The 18,963-nt window shown below is 51.8% G+C and overlaps 1 protein-coding gene, 1 long non-coding RNA gene and 5 other non-coding genes across 8 annotated transcripts; 6 read left to right on the forward strand and 1 right to left on the reverse strand.

Annotated features, from left to right (window-relative positions):
• The first annotated feature begins 2,392 nt into the window (after window positions 1–2,392).
• Window positions 2,393–2,464, forward strand: TRNAC-GCA (transfer RNA cysteine (anticodon GCA)). The gene has a single exon. It is a non-coding gene; the product is annotated as a tRNA-Cys (tRNA).
• A 794-nt stretch (window positions 2,465–3,258) lies between these two features.
• TRNAC-GCA (transfer RNA cysteine (anticodon GCA)) lies at window positions 3,259–3,330 on the forward strand. Its single transcript has one exon. It is a non-coding gene; the product is annotated as a tRNA-Cys (tRNA).
• A 1,209-nt stretch (window positions 3,331–4,539) lies between these two features.
• Window positions 4,540–4,611, forward strand: TRNAC-GCA (transfer RNA cysteine (anticodon GCA)). Its single transcript has one exon. It is a non-coding gene; the product is annotated as a tRNA-Cys (tRNA).
• Window positions 4,612–5,807: 1,196 nt separating this feature from the next.
• Window positions 5,808–18,362, forward strand: CWC25 (CWC25 spliceosome associated protein homolog). Of its 2 annotated transcripts, XM_054224137.1 has the most exons (12): window positions 5,808–6,189; window positions 6,997–7,093; window positions 7,355–7,591; window positions 11,812–11,984; window positions 12,210–12,446; window positions 13,163–13,232; window positions 13,755–13,882; window positions 14,128–14,197; window positions 14,677–14,867; window positions 15,420–15,506; window positions 16,099–16,260; window positions 17,487–18,362. In XM_054224137.1, exons 4-12 carry the CDS (start codon window positions 11,950–11,952, stop codon window positions 17,599–17,601), a joined length of 1,095 nt encoding a protein of 364 aa, XP_054080112.1. In that variant the 5' UTR covers window positions 5,808–6,189; window positions 6,997–7,093; window positions 7,355–7,591; window positions 11,812–11,949; the 3' UTR covers window positions 17,602–18,362. The 2 variants fall into 2 exon arrangements, with proteins under 2 accessions (XP_054080112.1, XP_054080111.1); XM_054224136.1 differs by lacking the exons at window positions 5,808–6,189; window positions 6,997–7,093; window positions 7,355–7,591 and adding an exon at window positions 11,317–11,468.
• Window positions 8,236–11,179, reverse strand: LOC128919134 (uncharacterized). Its single transcript, XR_008469836.1, has 2 exons — window positions 11,100–11,179; window positions 8,236–8,366 (listed from the first exon to the last, which is right to left on the reverse strand). It is a non-coding gene; the product is annotated as an uncharacterized LOC128919134 (long non-coding RNA).
• Window positions 8,492–8,563, forward strand: TRNAC-GCA (transfer RNA cysteine (anticodon GCA)). The gene has a single exon. It is a non-coding gene; the product is annotated as a tRNA-Cys (tRNA).
• TRNAC-GCA (transfer RNA cysteine (anticodon GCA)) lies at window positions 10,208–10,279 on the forward strand. The gene has a single exon. It is a non-coding gene; the product is annotated as a tRNA-Cys (tRNA).
• Window positions 18,363–18,963: the final 601 nt, after the last annotated feature.

The raw sequence follows: 18,963 nt of genomic DNA on the forward strand, positions 1-18,963 counted from the left end.
GCCCGGCGCGGAAACCCGAGGAGAAGCGTGAGGCCGAGCGGGAGAAGGTGGAGGAAGCATGGCGGGATGTCAGGGCCCGGACAACGGCCGGTGAGGCGCTGCGGGGGCTCCCGGTGCCCCGGGGGGGTGTGCGGGGGTGTCCGCACAACACCGGTGCTTTGGTTTGTGCGCAGGGCAGCTTTCTTTAAATGTACTCGTGGCTTTGTAACTGTCGTGGCTCTGCTAATAACGGACTGTGAACGGTCATTAGTGAGTCGGCCACGCGATGCCACGCTTGTAGAAGAGGCGTATAATTAAATTCTTCCTGTTTCATTAAGTTAAATGTCATCTGCATTTCTCTGTAGGTGTCACATACAACTTCACCTTAAAAAACAAGTTCCCTTGCCAGGGGTTATGAGTTTAACATCTCTGATGCAAAAAATGTTTCCATTGATATGGAAATGTGCCTTTGATGTTTCTCAGCTTCCCAGGCTGGTGCCTTGAACTCCACAAGGCTTTAGAGGCCTGGGATAGAAACAAAAATGCTTTCTTTGTAGTAGGAAAAGAGAAGTTGCAGTGGATGTACCAGGGATTGCACAGTGTAGTTGTCCTGCAAGATTTAACGATTCTTGTCTCCACATCGTCATTAATTGCTTTTTCTGCTGATGCAGATGCGTGTAGGGAAGCAGGATCTGCACCGCCGGGCACTCCAGTAATAAAGAACCAGTTTTCAGGCTTATTTCTCTGTACGGCCCTGTTCCAAATTCCTTTAGGACATTGCAACAGTTTGCAATGGGTTGCAGATATCTGCCTCTCAAAAATATGCCCTCTTCCTCCAGCTCCTGCATGGTTTCTCCAGGCCCCGTTACTGCTACCTGTTTTAGTCCTTGATTTTTATTCTTACTCTCTTTCTCGCAGCGCTGTGGTCGCACCGGCGACAAGGGCAGAATGGTGGATTCATTCCAGAGCTGTGAGGGAGAACAGAGGGTCCTGACCGGGAGTTTGGGAGCTGCAGGTACATGTACTTGTCACAGCTCGTCACGTGGAATTGTCTGGAGTCAAATGCTTTGTTTGAGAAACAGTCACATAAAAATGAACCTGGAAGCTTTTAAACAGCTGTTTGGCCTAAGCAACGTGAATCCGCGAAATATTGTGGCCTAAAATAGTGTTTCAGACAATCCCACTGGATAACCGGGAGCTGTGCACTGGCAGCAGGTGGGGAGGCAAAACCTGTAAAAGGACTTCCAAGGACTGAGGGCCGCTCTCTTCTCTACAGGCCGTTCCTCAGAGCAGGCAAGCAGACGTGGCTTCTTCCCAGCAGCCCTGGAAGCCCCGGAAGGGTACAAGAGGCGCCCTGGCTGTCACTGGAGCACGCCGACCCTGCAGCTGAAGTGGACGTCTCTGAGAGCAGTGGCCGCCTCTCCAGCGCGCTGGTGATGAAGGAGCTGATCCTCAGCCCTGGGGAGAGACGCAGAGACCTGCTTACGAGTAAGGAGCCACCACGAAAATAAAGGTGTTCCCCCTTGATCTATTTTAACAGCTTGTGCTGGGTTTCTGGTGCATGAAGACTTCCTGAGGCAGGGCACGGCACGACAGCTGGCTGAAACGCTCCGGGTGTTTCTCTGTCGGCATCCCCTGCCTTTGGCTGCCAGTCAGGGAGGACAGAGCGGCTGTGGTCAGGGTGGGAGGTGTTGGGCAGGTCGTTCCCCTGGGAGGCTGGTGTGCTGTCTAAGGGCAGGGCACACGCCGAGACCAAACGGAGGCGCAGCTGAGGGCCTTCAGCGGTGTTTTGGAGTCAGCGTTTGTCAGTGTTCCTGGCTGTGCAGGGTGGGATGTTTTTGAGAAAGCGAAGGGGGAAGTGGTGAGCTTGGGTGCAGGAGTGTGTGTGCAAGTGTGGTGAGAGAGGTGTGGTGGTGTTTAGGGTGAAAGGAGGGTGATGAGAGGTGTGTTCCGTGAGAGGCAGTGCTGCGGGTGCAGTGAGCACAGGCAGTGGAATGCAGCGGAGCCAGCCGGTCGGTGGCCAGGAGGAGCCGGGCCGGGCTGCAGTGCCCAGGTGGGGGTATAGCTCAGGGGTAGAGCATTTGACTGCAGATCAAGAGGTCCCCGGTTCAAATCCGGGTGCCCCCTCCCCTTTTCCTTCTTTTTCTCCACAAACAGTTGCGTTGCAGCTCTTTATTTCCATGCTTTTCCCATAAACTGTGTACGGGCGCCGTTCTCCGTTTGATAAGGTGCTGGGGAGAGGTGGAGAAGCCGATTGCCACAAGAGAAGAGGAGCATCAGTGGGGTGTCTGTGAGGAGAGAGATGAGTATTTCCTGAGAAGCTGCTCTTTTGTCCCGGGATTAATTTCTGGATCTTTGCTGGGATTGTTGGGAGTGAAGAATGAGATTGGTGCTGGGCAGGTGCTCAGCAGGTGGGGGTATAGCTCAGTGGTAGAGCATTTGACTGCAGATCAAGAGGTCCCTGGTTCAACTCCAGGTGCCCCCTCTTTTCCTCTTCCTTCAACCTCCCTTTTGCCAAAATTTCCCACAAAAAGAAGATGGAGAGCTCTTCTTGGGTCTTGTGAGCCTGGGCCGTGCAGTCAAGGTTGGTTTCTGAGCTTCAGTGTTGAAGGTACGAAGGCCCTCATCACAAGGGAACCGCAGGGGTTGTGCGCTCTCTGAGAAAGCACTTGCTGTTTACTTCTCTCTGGTCTTGATTCTGTGCAGTAATTCTCTGTACGGCCTCTGGCAGGTGCATGAGGAGACTCAGGGGGCTGTCGAATGCAAGAATCTGACCAGTGGCCATAGACGCTCGTTTCTTGCTATAAACGTTTTTAAACTGTCCTAGTGAAGGCCCAGTGCCGAGGGGGTATAGCTCAGTGGTAGAGCATTTGACTGCAGATCAAGAGGTCCCCAGTTCAACTCTGGGTGCCCCCTCTTTTCTTCTCCTTCAACCTTCCTTTTGCCAAAATTTCTCTCAGAAAGAAGGTGGAGAGCACTTCTTGGGTCTCATGAGGTTGTGTTGTGCCCTGAAGGTTGGTTTCTGAGCTTCAGCATTGAAGGTACTGAGGCCCTGACTGTTAGGAAACTGCAGGGGTTGTGCAGTGTGCGAGTAACTGCTCGCTGTCTGTGTTACTTGTGTCTGTTTAGGATTCTCTGTAGTAATTCTCCACACAGGCCGTGGCAGGCACTTAAAGAGGCCCAGGTGGGTGTCAAGTATGAGAATCAGAGCAGGAGATATAAAATCTTGTCTCGATATGTGAATGTTTTTAAAATCTCCTTGTGACAGGTAAAAACCAAGGGGGTATAGCTCAGTGGTAGAGCATTTGACTGCAGATCAAGAGGTCCCTGGTTCAACTCCAGGTGCCCCCTCTTTTTTCTTCTCCTTCAACCTTCCTTTTGCCAAAATTTCCCACAAAAAGAAGGTGTAGAGCTCTTCTTGGGTCTTGTGAGCTTGGGCTGTGCAGTGAAGGTTGGTTTCTGAGCTTGAAGTACGTCAGTACCTTGAAGTTACTGAGGCCCTGACTATAAGAAAGCTGCAAAGGTTGTGCACTGTGAGACAATACTCACTGTTTACTTCTGTCTGGTCTTGATTCTCTGCAATAATTCTTAGTACAGCCTTCGGCAGGTGCGTGAAGCGACTCGCTGGGCTGTCAAATGCAAGAATCTGACCAGTGGACATAGACGCTTGTTTCTTGCTATAAATGTTTTTAAACTGTCCCAGTGAAGGCTCAGTGCCAAGGGGGTATAGCTCAGTGGTAGAGCATTTGACTGCAGATCAAGAGGTCCCCAGTTCAACTCTGGGTGCCCCCTCTTTTCCTCTCCTTCAACCTTTCTTTTGTCAAAACGTCTCTCAGAAGATGGAGAGCTCTTCTTGGGTCTCGTGAGCTTGTGTTGTGCACTGAAGGTTGGTTTCTGATCTCCATTATTCAAGGTCCTGACTATTAGGAAACTGCAGGGTTGTGCAGTGTGCGAGTAACTGCTCGCTGTCTGTGTCACTTGTCTCTGTTTAGGATTCTCTGTAGTAATTCTCTGCACAGAGTTTGGCAGGCACAGGGGGCTGTCAAGTATGAGAATCAGACCAGTGGACATAAAAACTTTTCTCGATATGTGAATGTTTTTAAAATCTCCTTGTGACAAGTAGAAACTGAGGGGATATAGCTCAGTGGTAGAGCATTTGACTGCAGATCAAGAGGTCCCTGGTTCAACTCCAGGTGCCCCCTCTTTTCTTCTCCTTCAACCTTCCTTTTGCCAAAATTTCTCTCAGAAAGAAGGTGGAGAGCACTTCTTGGGCCTCGTGAGCTTGTGTTGTGCACTGAAGGTTGGTTTCTGAGCTTCAGCATTGAAGGTACTGAGGCCCTGACTATTAGGAAACTGCAGGGGTTGTGCAGCGTGCAAGTAACTGCTCGCTGTCTGCACGTACTTGTCTCTGGTCTTGATTCTCTGCAGTAATTCTCTGTACCTTCCTTGGCAGGCACATGAAGTTGTACACAGGACTGTCAACTTAAAGCTGAGGGGATATAAAAACTTGTCTCTCTAGGTGAATGTTTCTAAAATCTCCTTGTGGCAGGTAAAAACCAAGGGGGTATAGCTCAGTGGTAGAGCATTTGACTGCAGATCAAGAGGTCCCTGGTTCAACTCCAGGTGCCCCCTCTTTAGCTGCTTTTTAGCCCTTTCTTCTTCCACAGTCTCCTCACAGACAGACTCTGGAGGCACTTTCTTAACCCCCTGAGGGTTTAGAAATCACTTGGTGGTCTTTGGCCAGGGATGAAATCAGACTTTGACATTTCTCCCTCTGCTCCTGAATACTGCACGTACACACAAAGAAGCTGGCCCTGCTGGTCTAGTTTTTCCTGTGTAGGTAATTGCTGTTAATTAAACAGTAAACAATGTGTATACTGCCTTTCTAGACAAGGGCATCTCTGCTGAAGTGTTTTCCCGAAGGGGGCTGGGGCTGTGATGTATAAATCAGTGCGTGGTTGGGTTGCTGAATGAGAGCGCTGCTCTTGGGTACCGGTGTCCGCGTCGCCCTCCCCGGGGCTCGAACCGGAGACCCCCTGCCCCGCAGCCGGACGCGCTACCCCTGAGCTGCGCCCCGGCACGGGGCCGGGCGGGGGGGGCGGGGCTTGGCGGGAGGAGGTGGCGCAGGGGCAGCGCGCGGGGCCGGGAACCGGGAGGTCACCGGTTCTAACCCGCCCCGGGCACCGCCACAGGCACCCATACCTTTCTACGTGCCGTCCCGCGGCAGCGGTTGGGCAGCGAACGCGGCCAGCCGGGACGGGCGCTCTGGAATTATAACACCCTGTTACTGCGGTAATAACACCCCGACAGACTCGCCCCGTCAATCACCTCCTGTAACCGCCATGTGGAACTGCCCGGGAGGATTCGCTCGGGGTCGCCCCACGCCGAGCTGCGCCCCCGGGGATCGGCCACTGGCGTGCGAAAGGAGAGAAACCAACCTGCGGGCCCGGGCACCGCCCCACCGGGCCGCTCCGCAGGGTACCGGCGGGGCGGGGGGAGCCCCCTGCGCTCTACGCCGTTCAACCGGCTCCTTTTCCCGGACGGTCACGCTAGTGCTGTAAATCTTTGCTTTTTTTTTTCTCACCGAACGGCTCCGGGAGTGGCGGCGGGGCCGGCCGTGCCTAACTGCGCCGCCCTCGCCCGGCATCTCGCCGGGTCCCCTCAGCGCCGCGGCGGAAGTGACGCCTGTGAACCGCGCCGGGCGGAAGAGGCGGCGGTGACGCGGCGCGTGTTGATGACGCCCGCGCAGGCCCGGTCGCCGCAGGGGAAGCGCTGTCCCGGCCGCCGCCATGGGGGGAGGCGACCTGGTGAGGAGGGGCCGGGGCCGGGGCCGGGGCCGGAGGGGCCGAGAGTCGCCCGCGGGGCTCCGGGCACACTCCCGGGAGTCGCGGGCTGTCCGGGGCCTGCGTCCGTGTCCGCCGGTGGCCGTCGGTGCGAGCGGGTGGCGATGTGTCGGGAGCGATCGTGTCCCGTTCAGCGAGGCCTGGCCGCCGTGGTGGGCGAGCGCGGCTGTGAGCGGGTCCTTCCCCATGGCCACCGGCGGGAGAAGGCGGCCCGGTGTTAATGGTCCCAGTTCGGCGTCCCCGTCCTGCAGAGCGTGAGCAGGAGCTGGCGTCCCCGGCCCGGCGCGGAAACCCGAGGAGAAGCGTGAGGCCGAGCGGGAGAAGGTGGAGGAAGCATGGCGGGATCTCAGGGCCCGGACAACGGCCGGTGAGGCGCTGCGGGGGCTCCCGGTGCCCCGGGGGGGTGTGCGGGGGTGTCCGCACAACACCGGTGCTTTGGTTTGTGCGCAGGGCAGCTTTCTTTAAATGTACTCGTGGCTTTGTAACTGTCGTGGCTCTGCTAATAACGGACTGTGAACGGTCATTAGTGAGTCGGCCACGCGATGCCACGCTTGTAGAAGAGGCGTATAATTAAATTCTTCCTGTTTCATTAAGTTAAATGTCATCTGCATTTCTCTGTAGGTGTCACATACAACTTCACCTTAAAAAACAAGTTCCCTTGCCAGGGGTTATGAGTTTAACATCTCTGATGCAAAAAATGTTTCCATTGATATGGAAATGTGCCTTTGATGTTTCTCAGCTTCCCAGGCTGGTGCCTTGAACTCCACAAGGCTTTAGAGGCCTGGGATAGAAACAAAAATGCTTTCTTTGTAGTAGGAAAAGAGAAGTTGCAGTGGATGTACCAGGGATTGCACAGTGTAGTTGTCCTGCAAGATTTAACGATTCTTGTCTCCACATCGTCATTAATTGCTTTTTCTGCTGATGCAGATGCGTGTAGGGAAGCAGGATCTGCACCGCCGGGCACTCCAGTAATAAAGAACCAGTTTTCAGGCTTATTTCTCTGTACGGCCCTGTTCCAAATTCCTTTAGGACATTGCAACAGTTTGCAATGGGTTGCAGATATCTGCCTCTCAAAAATATGCCCTCTTCCTCCAGCTCCTGCATGGTTTCTCCAGGCCCCGTTACTGCTACCTGTTTTAGTCCTTGATTTTTATTCTTACTCTCTTTCTCGCAGCGCTGTGGTCGCACCGGCGACAAGGGCAGAATGGTGGATTCATTCCAGAGCTGTGAGGGAGAACAGAGGGTCCTGACCGGGAGTTTGGGAGCTGCAGGTACATGTACTTGTCACAGCTCGTCACGTGGAATTGTCTGGAGTCAAATGCTTTGTTTGAGAAACAGTCACATAAAAATGAACCTGGAAGCTTTTAAACAGCTGTTTGGCCTAAGCAACGTGAATCCGCGAAATATTGTGGCCTAAAATAGTGTTTCAGACAATCCCACTGGATAACCGGGAGCTGTGCACTGGCAGCAGGTGGGGAGGCAAAACCTGTAAAAGGACTTCCAAGGACTGAGGGCCGCTCTCTTCTCTACAGGCCGTTCCTCAGAGCAGGCAAGCAGACGTGGCTTCTTCCCAGCAGCCCTGGAAGCCCCGGAAGGGTACAAGAGGCGCCCTGGCTGTCACTGGAGCACGCCGACCCTGCAGCTGAAGTGGACGTCTCTGAGAGCAGTGGCCGCCTCTCCAGCGCGCTGGTGATGAAGGAGCTGATCCTCAGCCCTGGGGAGAGACGCAGAGACCTGCTTACGAGTAAGGAGCCACCACGAAAATAAAGGTGTTCCCCCTTGATCTATTTTAACAGCTTGTGCTGGGTTTCTGGTGCATGAAGACTTCCTGAGGCAGGGCACGGCACGACAGCTGGCTGAAACGCGCCGGGTGTTTCTCTGTCGGCATCCCCTGCCTTTGGCTGCCAGTCAGGGAGGACAGAGCGGCTGTGGTCAGGGTGGGAGGTGTTGGGCAGGTCATTCCCCTGGGAGGCTGGTGTGCTGTCTAAGGGCAGGGCACACGCCGAGACCAAACGGAGGCGCAGCTGAGGGCCTTCAGCGGTGTTTTGGAGTCAGCGTTTGTCAGTGTTCCTGGCTGTCCAGGGTGGGATGTTTTTGAGAAAGCGAAGGGGGAAGTGGTGAGCTTGGGTGCAGGAGTGTGTGTGCAAGTGTGGTGAGAGAGGTGTGGTGGTGTTTAGGGTGAAAGGAGGGTGATGAGAGGTGTGTTCCGTGAGAGGCAGTGCTGCGGGTGCAGTGAGCACAGGCAGTGGAATGCAGCGGAGCCAGCCGGTCGGTGGCCAGGAGGAGCCGGGCCGGGCTGCAGTGCCCAGGTGGGGGTATAGCTCAGGGGTAGAGCATTTGACTGCAGATCAAGAGGTCCCCGGTTCAAATCCGGGTGCCCCCTCCCCATTTCCTTCTTTTTCTCCACAAACAGTTGCGTTGCAGCTCTTTATTTCCATGCTTTTCCCATAAACTGTGTACGGGCGCCGTTCTCCGTTTGATCAGGTGCTGGGGAGAGGTGGAGAAGCCAATTGCCACAAGAGAAGAGGAGCATCAGTGGGGTGTCTGTGAGGAGAGAGATGAGTATTTCCTGAGAAGCTGCTCTTTTGTCCCGGGATTAATTTCTGGATCTTTGCTGGGATTGTTGGGAGTGAAGAATGAGATTGGTGCTGGGCAGGTGCTCAGCAGGTGGGGGTATAGCTCAGTGGTAGAGCATTTGACTGCAGATCAAGAGGTCCCTGGTTCAACTCCAGGTGCCCCCTCTTTTCCTCTTCCTTCAACCTTCCTTTTGCCAAAATTTCCCACAAAAAGAAGATGGAGAGCTCTTCTTGGGTCTTGTGAGCCTGGGCCGTGCAGTCAAGGTTGGTTTCTGAGCTTCAGTGTTGAAGGTACGAAGGCCCTCATCACAAGGGAACCGCGGGGGTTGTGCGCTCTCTGAGAAAGCACTTGCTGTTTACTTCTCTCTGGTCTTGATTCTGTGCAGTAATTCTCTGTACGGCCTCTGGCAGGTGCATGAGGAGACTCAGGGGGCTGTCGAATGCAAGAATCTGACCAGTGGCCATAGACGCTCGTTTCTTGCTATAAACGTTTTTAAACTGTCCTAGTGAAGGCCCAGTGCCGAGGGGGTATAGCTCAGTGGTAGAGCATTTGACTGCAGATCAAGAGGTCCCCAGTTCAACTCTGGGTGCCCCCTCTTTTCTTCTCCTTCAACCTTCCTTTTGCCAAAATTTCTCTCAGAAAGAAGGTGGAGAGCACTTCTTGGGTCTCATGAGGTTGTGTTGTGCCCTGAAGGTTGGTTTCTGAGCTTCAGCATTGAAGGTACTGAGGCCCTGACTGTTAGGAAACTGCAGGGTTGTGCAGTGTGCGAGTAACTGCTCGCTGTCTGTGTTACTTGTGTCTGTTTAGGATTCTCTGTAGTAATTCTCCACACAGGCCGTGGCAGGCACTTGAAGAGGCCCAGGTGGGTGTCAAGTATGAGAATCAGAGCAGGAGATATAAAAACTTGTCTCGATATGTGAATGTTTTTAAAATCTCCTTGTGACAGGTAAAAACCGAGGGAGTATAGCTCAGTGGTAGAGCATTTGACTGCAGATCAAGAGGTCCCTGGTTCAACTCCAGGTGCCCCCTCTTTTTTCTTCTCCTTCAACCTTCCTTTTGCCAAAATTTCCCACAAAAAGAAGGTGTAGAGCTCTTCTTGGGTCTTGTGAGCTTGGGCTGTGCAGTGAAGGTTGGTTTCTGAGCTTGAAGTACGTCAGTACCTTGAAGTTACTGAGCCCCTGACTATAAGAAAGCTGCAAAGGTTGTGCACTGTGAGACAATACTCACTGTTTACTTCTGTCTGGTCTTGATTCTCTGCAATAATTCTTAGTACAGCCTTCGGCAGGTGCGTGAAGCGACCCGCTGGGCTGTCAAATGCAAGAATCTGACCAGTGGACATAGACACTTGTTTCTTGCTATAAATGTTTTTAAACTGTCCCAGTGAAGGCCCACTGCCGAGGGGGTATAGCTCAGTGGTAGAGCATTTGACTGCAGATCAAGAGGTCCCCAGTTCAACTCTGGGTGCCCCCTCTTTTCCTCTCCTTCAACCTTTCTTTTGTCAAAACGTCTCTCAGAAGATGGAGAGCTCTTCTTGGGTCTCGTGAGCTTGTGTTGTGCACTGAAGGTTGGTTTCTGATCTCCATTATTCAAGGTCCTGACTATTAGGAAACTGCAGGGTTGTGCAGTGTGTGAGTAACTGCTCGCTGTCTGTGTCACTTGTCTCTGTTTAGGATTCTCTGTAGTAATTCTCTGCACAGAGTTTGGCAGGCACAGGGGGCTGTCAAGTATGAGAATCAGACCAGTGGACATAAAAACTTTTCTCGATATGTGAATGTTTTTAAAATCTCCTTGTGGCAGGTAAAAACCGAGGGGGTATAGCTCAGTGGTAGAGCATTTGACTGCAGATCAAGAGGTCCCTGGTTCAACTCCAGGTGCCCCCTCTTTAGCTGCTTTTTAGCCCTTTCTTCTTCCACAGTCTCCTCACAGACAGACTCTGGAGGCACTTTCTTAACCCCCTGAGGGTTTAGAAATCACTTGGTGGTCTTTGACCAGGGATGAAATCAGACTTTGACATTTCTCCCTCTGCTCCTGAATACTGCACGTACACACAAAGAAGCTGGCCCTGCTGGTCTAGTTTTTCCTGTGTAGGTAATTGCTGTTAATTAAACAGTAAACAATGTGTATACTGCCTTTCTAGACAAGGGCATCTCTGCTGAAGTGTTTTCCCGAAGGGACCTGGGGCTGTGATGTATAAATCAGTGCGTGGTTGGGTTGCTGAATGAGAGCGCTGCTCTTGGGTACCTGTGTCCGCGTCCCCCTCCCCGGGGCTGGAACCGGAGACCCCCTGCCCCGCAGCCGGACGCGCTACCCCTGAGCTGCGCCCCGGCACGGGGCCGGGCGGGGGGGGCGGGGCTTGGCGGGAGGAGGTGGCGCAGGGGCAGCGCGCGGGGCCGGGAACCGGGAGGTCACCGGTTCTAACCCGCCCCGGGCGCCGCCACAGGCACCCACACCCTGCGGGGGGGCCCTTTCTACGTGCCGTCCCGCGGCAGCGGTTGGGCAGCGAACGCGGCCAGCCGGGACGGGCGCTCTGGAATTATAACACCCTGTTACTGCGGTAATAACACCCCGACAGACTCGCCCCGTCAATCACCTCCTGTAACCGCCATGTGGAACTGCCCGGGAGGATTCGCTCGGGGTCGCCCCACGCCGAGCTGCGCCCCCGGGGATCGGCCACTGGCGTGCGAAAGGAGAGAAACCAACCTGCGGGCCCGGGCACCGCCCCACCGGGCCGCTCCGCAGGGTACCGGCGGGGCGGGGGGAGCCCCCTGCGCTCTACGCCGTTCAACCGGCTCCTTTTCCCGGACGGTCACGCTAGTGCTGTAAATCTTTGCTTTTTTTTTTCTCACCGAACGGCTCCGGGAGTGGCGGCGGGGCCGGCTGTGCCTAACTGCGCCGCCCTCGCCCGGCATCTCGCCGGGTCCCCTCAGCGCCGCGGCGGAAGTGACGCCTGTGAACCGCGCCGGGCGAAAGAGGCGGCGGTGACGCGGCGCGTGTTGATGACGCCCGCGCAGGCCCGGTCGCCGCAGGGGAAGCGCTGTCCCGGCCGCCGCCATGGGGGGAGGCGACCTGGTGAGGAGGGGCCGGGGCCGGGGCCGGAGGGGCCGAGAGTCGCCCGCGGGGCTCCGGAGACTGTCGCGGGCGGGGACGGGCGCGTGGGGCGCGGGCGGGGACGGGCGCGTGGGGCGCGGGCTGTCCGGGGCCTGCGTCCGTGTCCGCCGGCGGCCGTCTGTGCGAGCGGATGGCGGTGTTTCGGAAGCGATCGTGTCCCCTTCAGCGGGCGGGCCGCGGGCGAGCGCGGCTGTGAGCGGGGCCTTCCCTGTGGCCACTGGTGCGGGAAGGCCTGTAGGGACCCGCGGGCGGCGTTTGGCAGTGCTCTGTTAACGGTCCCGGTTCGGCCTCCCCTCTCCTGTAGAACTTGAAGAAGAGCTGGCACCCCCAGACCCTGCGCAATGTGGAGAAGGTGTGGAAAGCCGAGCAGAAGCATGAAGCCGAACGGAAGAAGATTGAGGAGCTGCAGCGGGAGCTGCAGGAGGAGCGAGCACGGGAGGAGATGCAGCGATACGCTGAGGACATGGGCACCGTCAGGTGAGGGGGTGCTGGTGGTACAGACTGGTAGTAACCAGCCCTGGCCGTCCTCTGGGGCCAAGCGCTGCCTGGTGGGGTGGTGTGGGCGCTCCCCGTGCCCCTGAGAGTGCCATGGGTTTAATGTCTGTGATGAGAAAACATTTCCACTCACCTTTATAAGCCAGTGCCTTAAAACGTAAATTCAGAACTGTGAGAAGGCAAATAAGACAGTCTTGTTTGCAATAGGAAAAGAGAAGAGAAGTTGGAGTGGATGTACCAGGGTCCTGGCGGCATGGTGAACAGAGAGGAATATCTTATGGGTCGCCCTGTGGACAAATACGTCTTTGAGAAAACGGAAGACAAGGATGCCGGCTGTTCCAATGAGACAGGACTTCTCCCGGGCTCCATTTTTGCCAAGTCGGGTGCCAATTCTGTCCTAGATATGGCAAACAAAATCCGGGAGGATCCACTTTTCATGATAAGGTACTAAATGTGGAGCTTAAAGCAGTAGTAGATGAAGCAAAGCATCAATATTAGCAACTCACTAAGAGCTGTCATTTATTTTTGTAAAGTCTTCTACTCTGTCTGTTCGTCAAAGCTGTGTCTGCCAGTTGGCCAGCTCCAGGCTGTAGGTGGCAGTCCCGGCCGCAGAGCGGTCACCGGCCACTTACATGACTAGTAGGGTTTCGGTTATGTGTTCTAGATACTGCACCATAATGTCAACTAACATATTTGAGTCACTTTGCTGCTTTTAGATAATTTTGCTGACTTGGTTTCAAACCTAAGATTTTTTCACCTGAACAAGCTGATGATCTTCATATAGATCATCTAGCTGTAAGTTGGTAAATACATATAAATGCAAAGGTTGTTACTCTGCATTGATTCATCTCTACCAGCTCAGCTCACCCTTCTATGTGTATGTGAGCGTATCTGGTCTGCTCTCAGTGTTCAGGCGTTTATTAGCATTGTTGGCAGGTTGATGGTGACGGAACAAATTCTTGTTTACCCTACTAGTTGCACTCTTAAGTGGAGAAGGAAAGGGTAGGCTCCTTCTTAGCTGGGTCTGTTTTGCTGAATGTACAAAACTTGCACGTTTTCCTGCTTTATGTGTTTTTAGAGCTTGCATTTGATTGGTATCTTTAATGAAAGTAGGATATTTTTAGTTGTTTGAAACTAGTACTGTTTTCTTCCTGCTTTAGAAAGAGGGAGGAGGAAAAGAAGAGAGAAGTTTTGAATAACCCTGTTAAAATGAAGAAAATCAAAGAATTGGTAAGTGTATCTCAGTACTCCTTTACAGATTCAAAGCACAGAATACACTGAACGAAGGGCAGAATCATGGGTCAAAATGAGTATCATTTAGATAAGGAGCTGAGTTCCATTTTCTGACTCCTTCACAGAAAAACAGAATAAATCCATCTTTCTATAGTCCTGATAGAATAGATCAGAGTTCCTTACCAGTCTCTCAGTGGGAATTAATTTTTCTTCCTTTCAAATTCAGTGTTATTTTACTCTTCACACTCTTCTGGTCTGCTTTTTTTTTTAGCTAGTGATTGGTTTTTGCTTTAGTACTACAGAGTGGTTGCAGACATAGGATTTGACATGCACCGATACCAAACTGACACTAGGGAAGACTCCATTAAGCTCTTTAGTCTTGAGAGAGGACCTTGTTAAATGGTTTAGGTTTTGTTCCAGGAGCTTTTCCGCAGAGAACTCTTATTTTGCCTTGTGATACTGACTGCCCAAGTGTAGAAACGATAGTTGTTGCTAATGAAATGGTGTCTTGCTTTATAGCTGCAAAACAGTTTAGATAAAAAAGAGAAAAAGAAGAAGAAAGATAAGAAGAAGAAGCACAAGAAACATCGACGTCGCAGTTCTAGCAGTGAAAGTGACAGTAGTGATGAGGAGCGAAGCAAAAATAAGTATGTTTCAAGGTTTTGTAGTAAAAATACCATGTTTCCTGGTTAATTTGTTTGGTTTTTTTCATGTCTCTTTCTAATCCTCTCTGAGTTCTATCTTTCTAATTAACGTTCTTAATTTGTCTAAATGGTTCTATATGTTAATTCGGTATTTTTTCATCATTGAATTATTTTTATGACATTTTAATGTTAAAAAAATATTGTTGAATTTCATCTTCTTCAAAAGTACTATTCTGTTTTCTCTTCAGGTCTCAGAAGAGGATAAACAATTCCTCCTGGAAACCGGCTCCTTTCAAAGTCCCAGGATATGGCTTACAAGTAAGTCCGTGTGTTTCGCACAGCTCTTTTAGTAGCAAGTGCCCTGAGTTAGGGAAGAGCAAGAGTTTTGGCAGTTTGTTCGAGATGCTTCAGCGGCCAGAAGAGGATTGTGAGGGGGGGGTGATATAATAAAGTTCAGATTCAATTTGGAGCTATCTAAGCCTTGAAAACAATGTTGTTCAGATCCTGGTAGGATTTTTGTCTGCTCTGAATTCAAGTTAAGTTTTATTCAGTTTCTCTTCAGCGTCACACGTGTTCAAATACTCTGCTTGGCTGTCTTGGCAGTTTAGTTTACTGAACGTGATACAGAAATAATCTTTTTAGACACAGATGTTAATAAGAACCTAGGACATGAGGTAATTAAATGCAAACCACAATATACGCTCCTTCCTGCACTTAGCCTAGTCTGAGGTCTCTGCGGCCGTAGATTGTTGTTCTCTTATAAGACATCTCTCCTGAAAGACACTTTTGAATTCCAGGTTAGAGACTCTGAGCAGAGCCACAGGTCCCGCAGCTCTCCAGCTGCCGGCCAGGAGAGGGCCCCCCACAAGCACCGGGATCGCTCCAGGTCCAGGAGCCATTCCCGCTCTCCTCAGAGACGCTCTAGCAGGAAGAATTCAGACCAGTCTGGATCCAGGGGGTCAAGATCTCCTTCTAGACACAGTAAACAGTGAGTGTGGCTGACTCGGATAATGTAAACCTGCTGGTGGGGCGGTTCTCTAGAATCAAAATCCCTCTTATTCAGTCTCCTTTGACCACTGTAGTGTCCTGGCCATATTATTTCTCAGCACTGGGCGCGAAGGCAGCAGCTGTGCGGTTGCGCAAGAGTGCAGAAGCGCACAGGGTAGCTCCTGGAGGGCACGCGCTGTCTGCAATTGCACTCTTCATTTGGGACACCCTTTAGGTATTGCTTACGAGTGTACTTGTTTTGGGCTAACGATTCTCCTTAAAAGGTGCCTATAACTGTTGAATTAGCTTTACTAAATGCTGATAAAATCAGGCACCAAGTATTTATTGTTTACGGATGAAATAATTAAAACTGAGTAAAAATAGACGGAAAATTACAGTATGTTGAGAGTCATTAGAATCTGTTTTCCAAGTGGACAGGTCCTGCAGTTACAGGGGATGTCTTGGTTTCAGAATGTGTAAAAAAAATCCAGGGAGAGTTGAGAGGTATGATAATGTTCATCTGTCCTAAAAAGAGGGTATTTCTGGGTTACAGACACAGCAATCGAGAAGAGAAAGGGAGAGCTAGAAGCCCTTCCCCTAAAAAGAGCTATCGACGACAGCATACTCCGGGTTACACGAGGTAAGCAACATCTTGTTCCTGGGCTTTTGGACGGAGGTTTCCCTGGTGGTTGTGAAACAGCTGGGTGTAATCTATGAACCAAATTTTATTCCATTAACGGAAATAGATTGGATCGGATGTCCAGAAAGTCAGGCAGAGTCCGAAAGAGCTCGGTTTGGTGCTCTTGAGCTTGATTGTTAGTTAACACCTTGGACGGGTTCCCAAACCGACTCACGTGGTTCTGGTTCTCCATGTGTCTCGCATCACTGTGCAAGGCAGTGATGTGAAGTCAGTCTTTGTCCCACGGACTGTTAACTAGAAGCATTCTGTTTCACTGTCCTTGGGAAAATATGACCTTGACAGCATCATCTTGCCAGTCAATTAAAAACAAAAAGGCTGAAAAGAGGAGGGAAGCAGACTTTTTTGAGGGTGTGGTAAAGCAGAACATTTAGACATGTACATACAAGCTTTGCTGATTGGCTACCAAAGAAAAAACCATGTTAAACACCCCTAATTTCAGGGATTGTAAATCATCTTAAAGAATGGAGAGCAGGAGGAGGGTGGGGCCCAGCATGTTGTCGATTCACAGCAGTGATGTTTTCTACCCAAACAGAAAGATCTCTCCAGAGGAACTAGAGCGTAAACGCCAGGAAATGATGGAAAATGCCAAGTGGCGGGAAGAGGAGAGAGCGAACAACCTCCGAAAACACCAAAAGGAGGAGGAGCTGGAGCGAGAGCTGGAGAAACTCGACTCCCGAGATGGGAAGTTCTTCCAGTGAGTGTCTTTTATTATCTGCTTTTTCATTCAAGGGAAATACAGGCCACAGCTTCTCAGGAGTGAGTGATGGCCTCAGCGTTTGAGATGTTTCAGATTATGGTATAAGATCCATCTCTGCTGTGTTGTACAGTAGAACCAGTGACATCTGCTGTTCCCAGACTCTGTTCTTAACCCAGAAGATAGAATTTTCTATGATGGCCTTGGTGGTCAGACTCAGAAACCAGCGATCAGATATTTTTTGCCATCCTGTAGAAAGCCCTAGTAGTGTTTTACAGGCAGATAATAAAAAGTTCTAGTTTTAGGAGCTTGCAACAGTTTTAGGCCTGCAAGTCCCCTGGGAGTCTGTGTGCCAAGAGCTTGGGGGACAGAAACCTGTGCTCAACACGAAATAAGACCAAGTGGTCACTTACAGTCCCTTGTGCACGTGGCAGGTAAAGGAAATTGGAGCGGCACAAGGTCTTCCAGATCCTATGGCCGTGTTGTGTGTTTTGGAGCTGCTGTAGCACAATATTTTCCAGGCTCTATTAATTAATCAGAGGAGAAAGCATGCCTAATTCCTGAAGCTGCCCAGAAGTGGGATCACATGAGGGTGGCTTAAAATCACAATAGATTTTCTCCATGAGCAAATGGAGACAGATTTTTGTGTGTTTCCCTGTGCAGAAGCAACTGGTTGGGCTGCCAAACTTTGCGTTGATTGGCGTGTTGTTTGAAGAGGGAGATGGGCATGAGGAGGTGGTTCAGAAAAGCACAGCAGTGTGATCTGAAGCAGTAAAAGAAAGTGAGCGGTCACAAGGATCCCTTCTCTCTCCTGTGCTGTCGTAGTCTTTTACAGCATGAGCTCCAGCATTCGGGTTCCCAGAGGGCCGCTGCCCTCGGTTCAGGAACACATTGCTTTTGCCTCGTTTGCTTCACAGAAAGCAATCAAGTCCCCTGTGACGGATGCGTTTGTAATTAACAGTTAGTTATATTTGGAAGGTGGAAGAGGCTGGAGAGCTACTGAAAATATATTTCTAAGCACTGACCTTAAATAAGGCATTGAATCTGTTACAAGCCAAACTCAAAGGTATTCAGTTCTTTCAGTGCAGACTTGAATAGGAAATGATCGGCTGTTTTCTCTGTTAGATGAATTTAGGTAGGTGACTTGGGGATGGTGAATCCTGCTAGAAACGGCATAATGTTTGGAAGGAGATTCTGATTTCTTTCTTTGGTTTAATTTTCTGCAGTCGCTTAAAACTCGAGAGTGCATCTACTTCCACCCTAGAAGACCGGGTGAAACGCAATATCCACTCCCTTCAAAGGACTCCCGTTGCCTTGGAAAAAAACTTTATGCAGAGATGAAACTTGTTCTTCCTCGGCTCCTGTGCAGGAGTTAAATGGACACTTATTCCCAGAGGTGAGAGACCTCCAGCACAGGCTCACTGCTCCCTCCAGACACAGTTACCGTCTCCCAAAGCAGCGCTGGATTCCTGTGCTGCAGCCCACAGCGCGTTCTGGACTTCTGGCATTGTGAATACATTTATAATGAGTATGACTGTGCAAGCAAACCTTTGCTGGAGAACTCGTGAGCCTTTGTATTCTGTTTTTAACATATTGCCAGATCTCTTCCTTCTCTCTCCACCTTGAATGGGTATCATCTTTGTATATTGTTATTACCAAACTATGCCAGGTGGTAACTGCTTTCTACACTGGGCAGATTGTCCGAGCTCTTTATAGACAGAGCCATAGACCTATTTTTGTTAGTTCTTAAAAATCAAAGCAGAACAAAATCACATGTGAGTTAATTTCATGGAAGCTGATAAAGCTACATGAGTAAGGGACAAAATCCTGTTCAGTGCGGTCCCTGTGGCAGGCGTGGGCTGGGAGGGTGACATTGGACGGGACTGGGAAATATTTGTAGCCGTTATTTGGTCACACACAGATTTCCACTGTGTTTGACCCAAAGGGAAGGGGGATGAGCAGAGCAGAACCCGATCGGCAAATATTTCTCTGAGATTTTTGTAATGTAAGTAGTGTGTATATGTACAGCAGTGTAGATCTTATATGTACAGCAGTGTACATCTTACTATTTTTTTTTTTTAAATTAAGACACTTTACTGTCATTTTCAGATGTTCTTTGTGGCTTTTGGGAGTGGGAGGGGCGGGGGCACCCTCCCCCCCGCCACAGGGGAGGTTCCGAGGGCCCCGGGGGGGATGTCACGGGCAGCAGCGGCCCCGTTCCCCGTTGATGCCGGCCCGAAAGACCCGGCCCCAGTGCTGCCTCCGGGGGGGTCCCGGCCCCGCTCCTCGCCCTTTAAACGGCGGCCCGTGACGTGCGGAGCAGCCCATTCATAATTCCAGGCGCCTCGCCGCTTATTGGCCCGTTCAGAGCGGGGCGTGGCCTGAGGCGGGCGCGTCACGCCAACTGGGCGAGACCATCTCCGGGAAGAGGAGAAGGGAGGGGCGTTTGCTTTCCCCCTCTCCCTCTCTCCGGCCCTTTCCGTTGCCCCCTCTCTCAGCCCCGGCCGTGCTACGCTCCTCCCTGTTCCTGCCGCAGGTTGAACCGGGGCGAGCCGGCGGCCAGCGCCGCGCTCCCGTTCCCGGGGCTCTCCCCCGCCCCCGTCCTCTGCGAGGAGGTGGTACCTCCCGCTCCCCACCTCCCCAGCCCTCCGCCATCTTGGCGCCTCCTCAGAGCGGGGCCGGAGCGGGCTCGGCAGGCGGCGG

Source organism: Rissa tridactyla, chromosome 19, assembly GCF_028500815.1.
Source record: "Rissa tridactyla isolate bRisTri1 chromosome 19, bRisTri1.patW.cur.20221130, whole genome shotgun sequence".
Classification (NCBI taxonomy): Eukaryota; Metazoa; Chordata; class Aves; order Charadriiformes; family Laridae; genus Rissa; species Rissa tridactyla.

Bases quoted from the DNA above. Each gene is read 5' to 3' on its own strand.
- CWC25 (XM_054224136.1), top strand. The intron at 13,233-13,754 runs GTAAGTGTATCT...CTTGCTTTATAG, and splicing joins TGAAGAAAATCAAAGAATTG to CTGCAAAACAGTTTAGATAA. The intron at 14,868-15,419 runs GTGAGTGTGGCT...TCTGGGTTACAG, and splicing joins CCTTCTAGACACAGTAAACA to ACACAGCAATCGAGAAGAGA.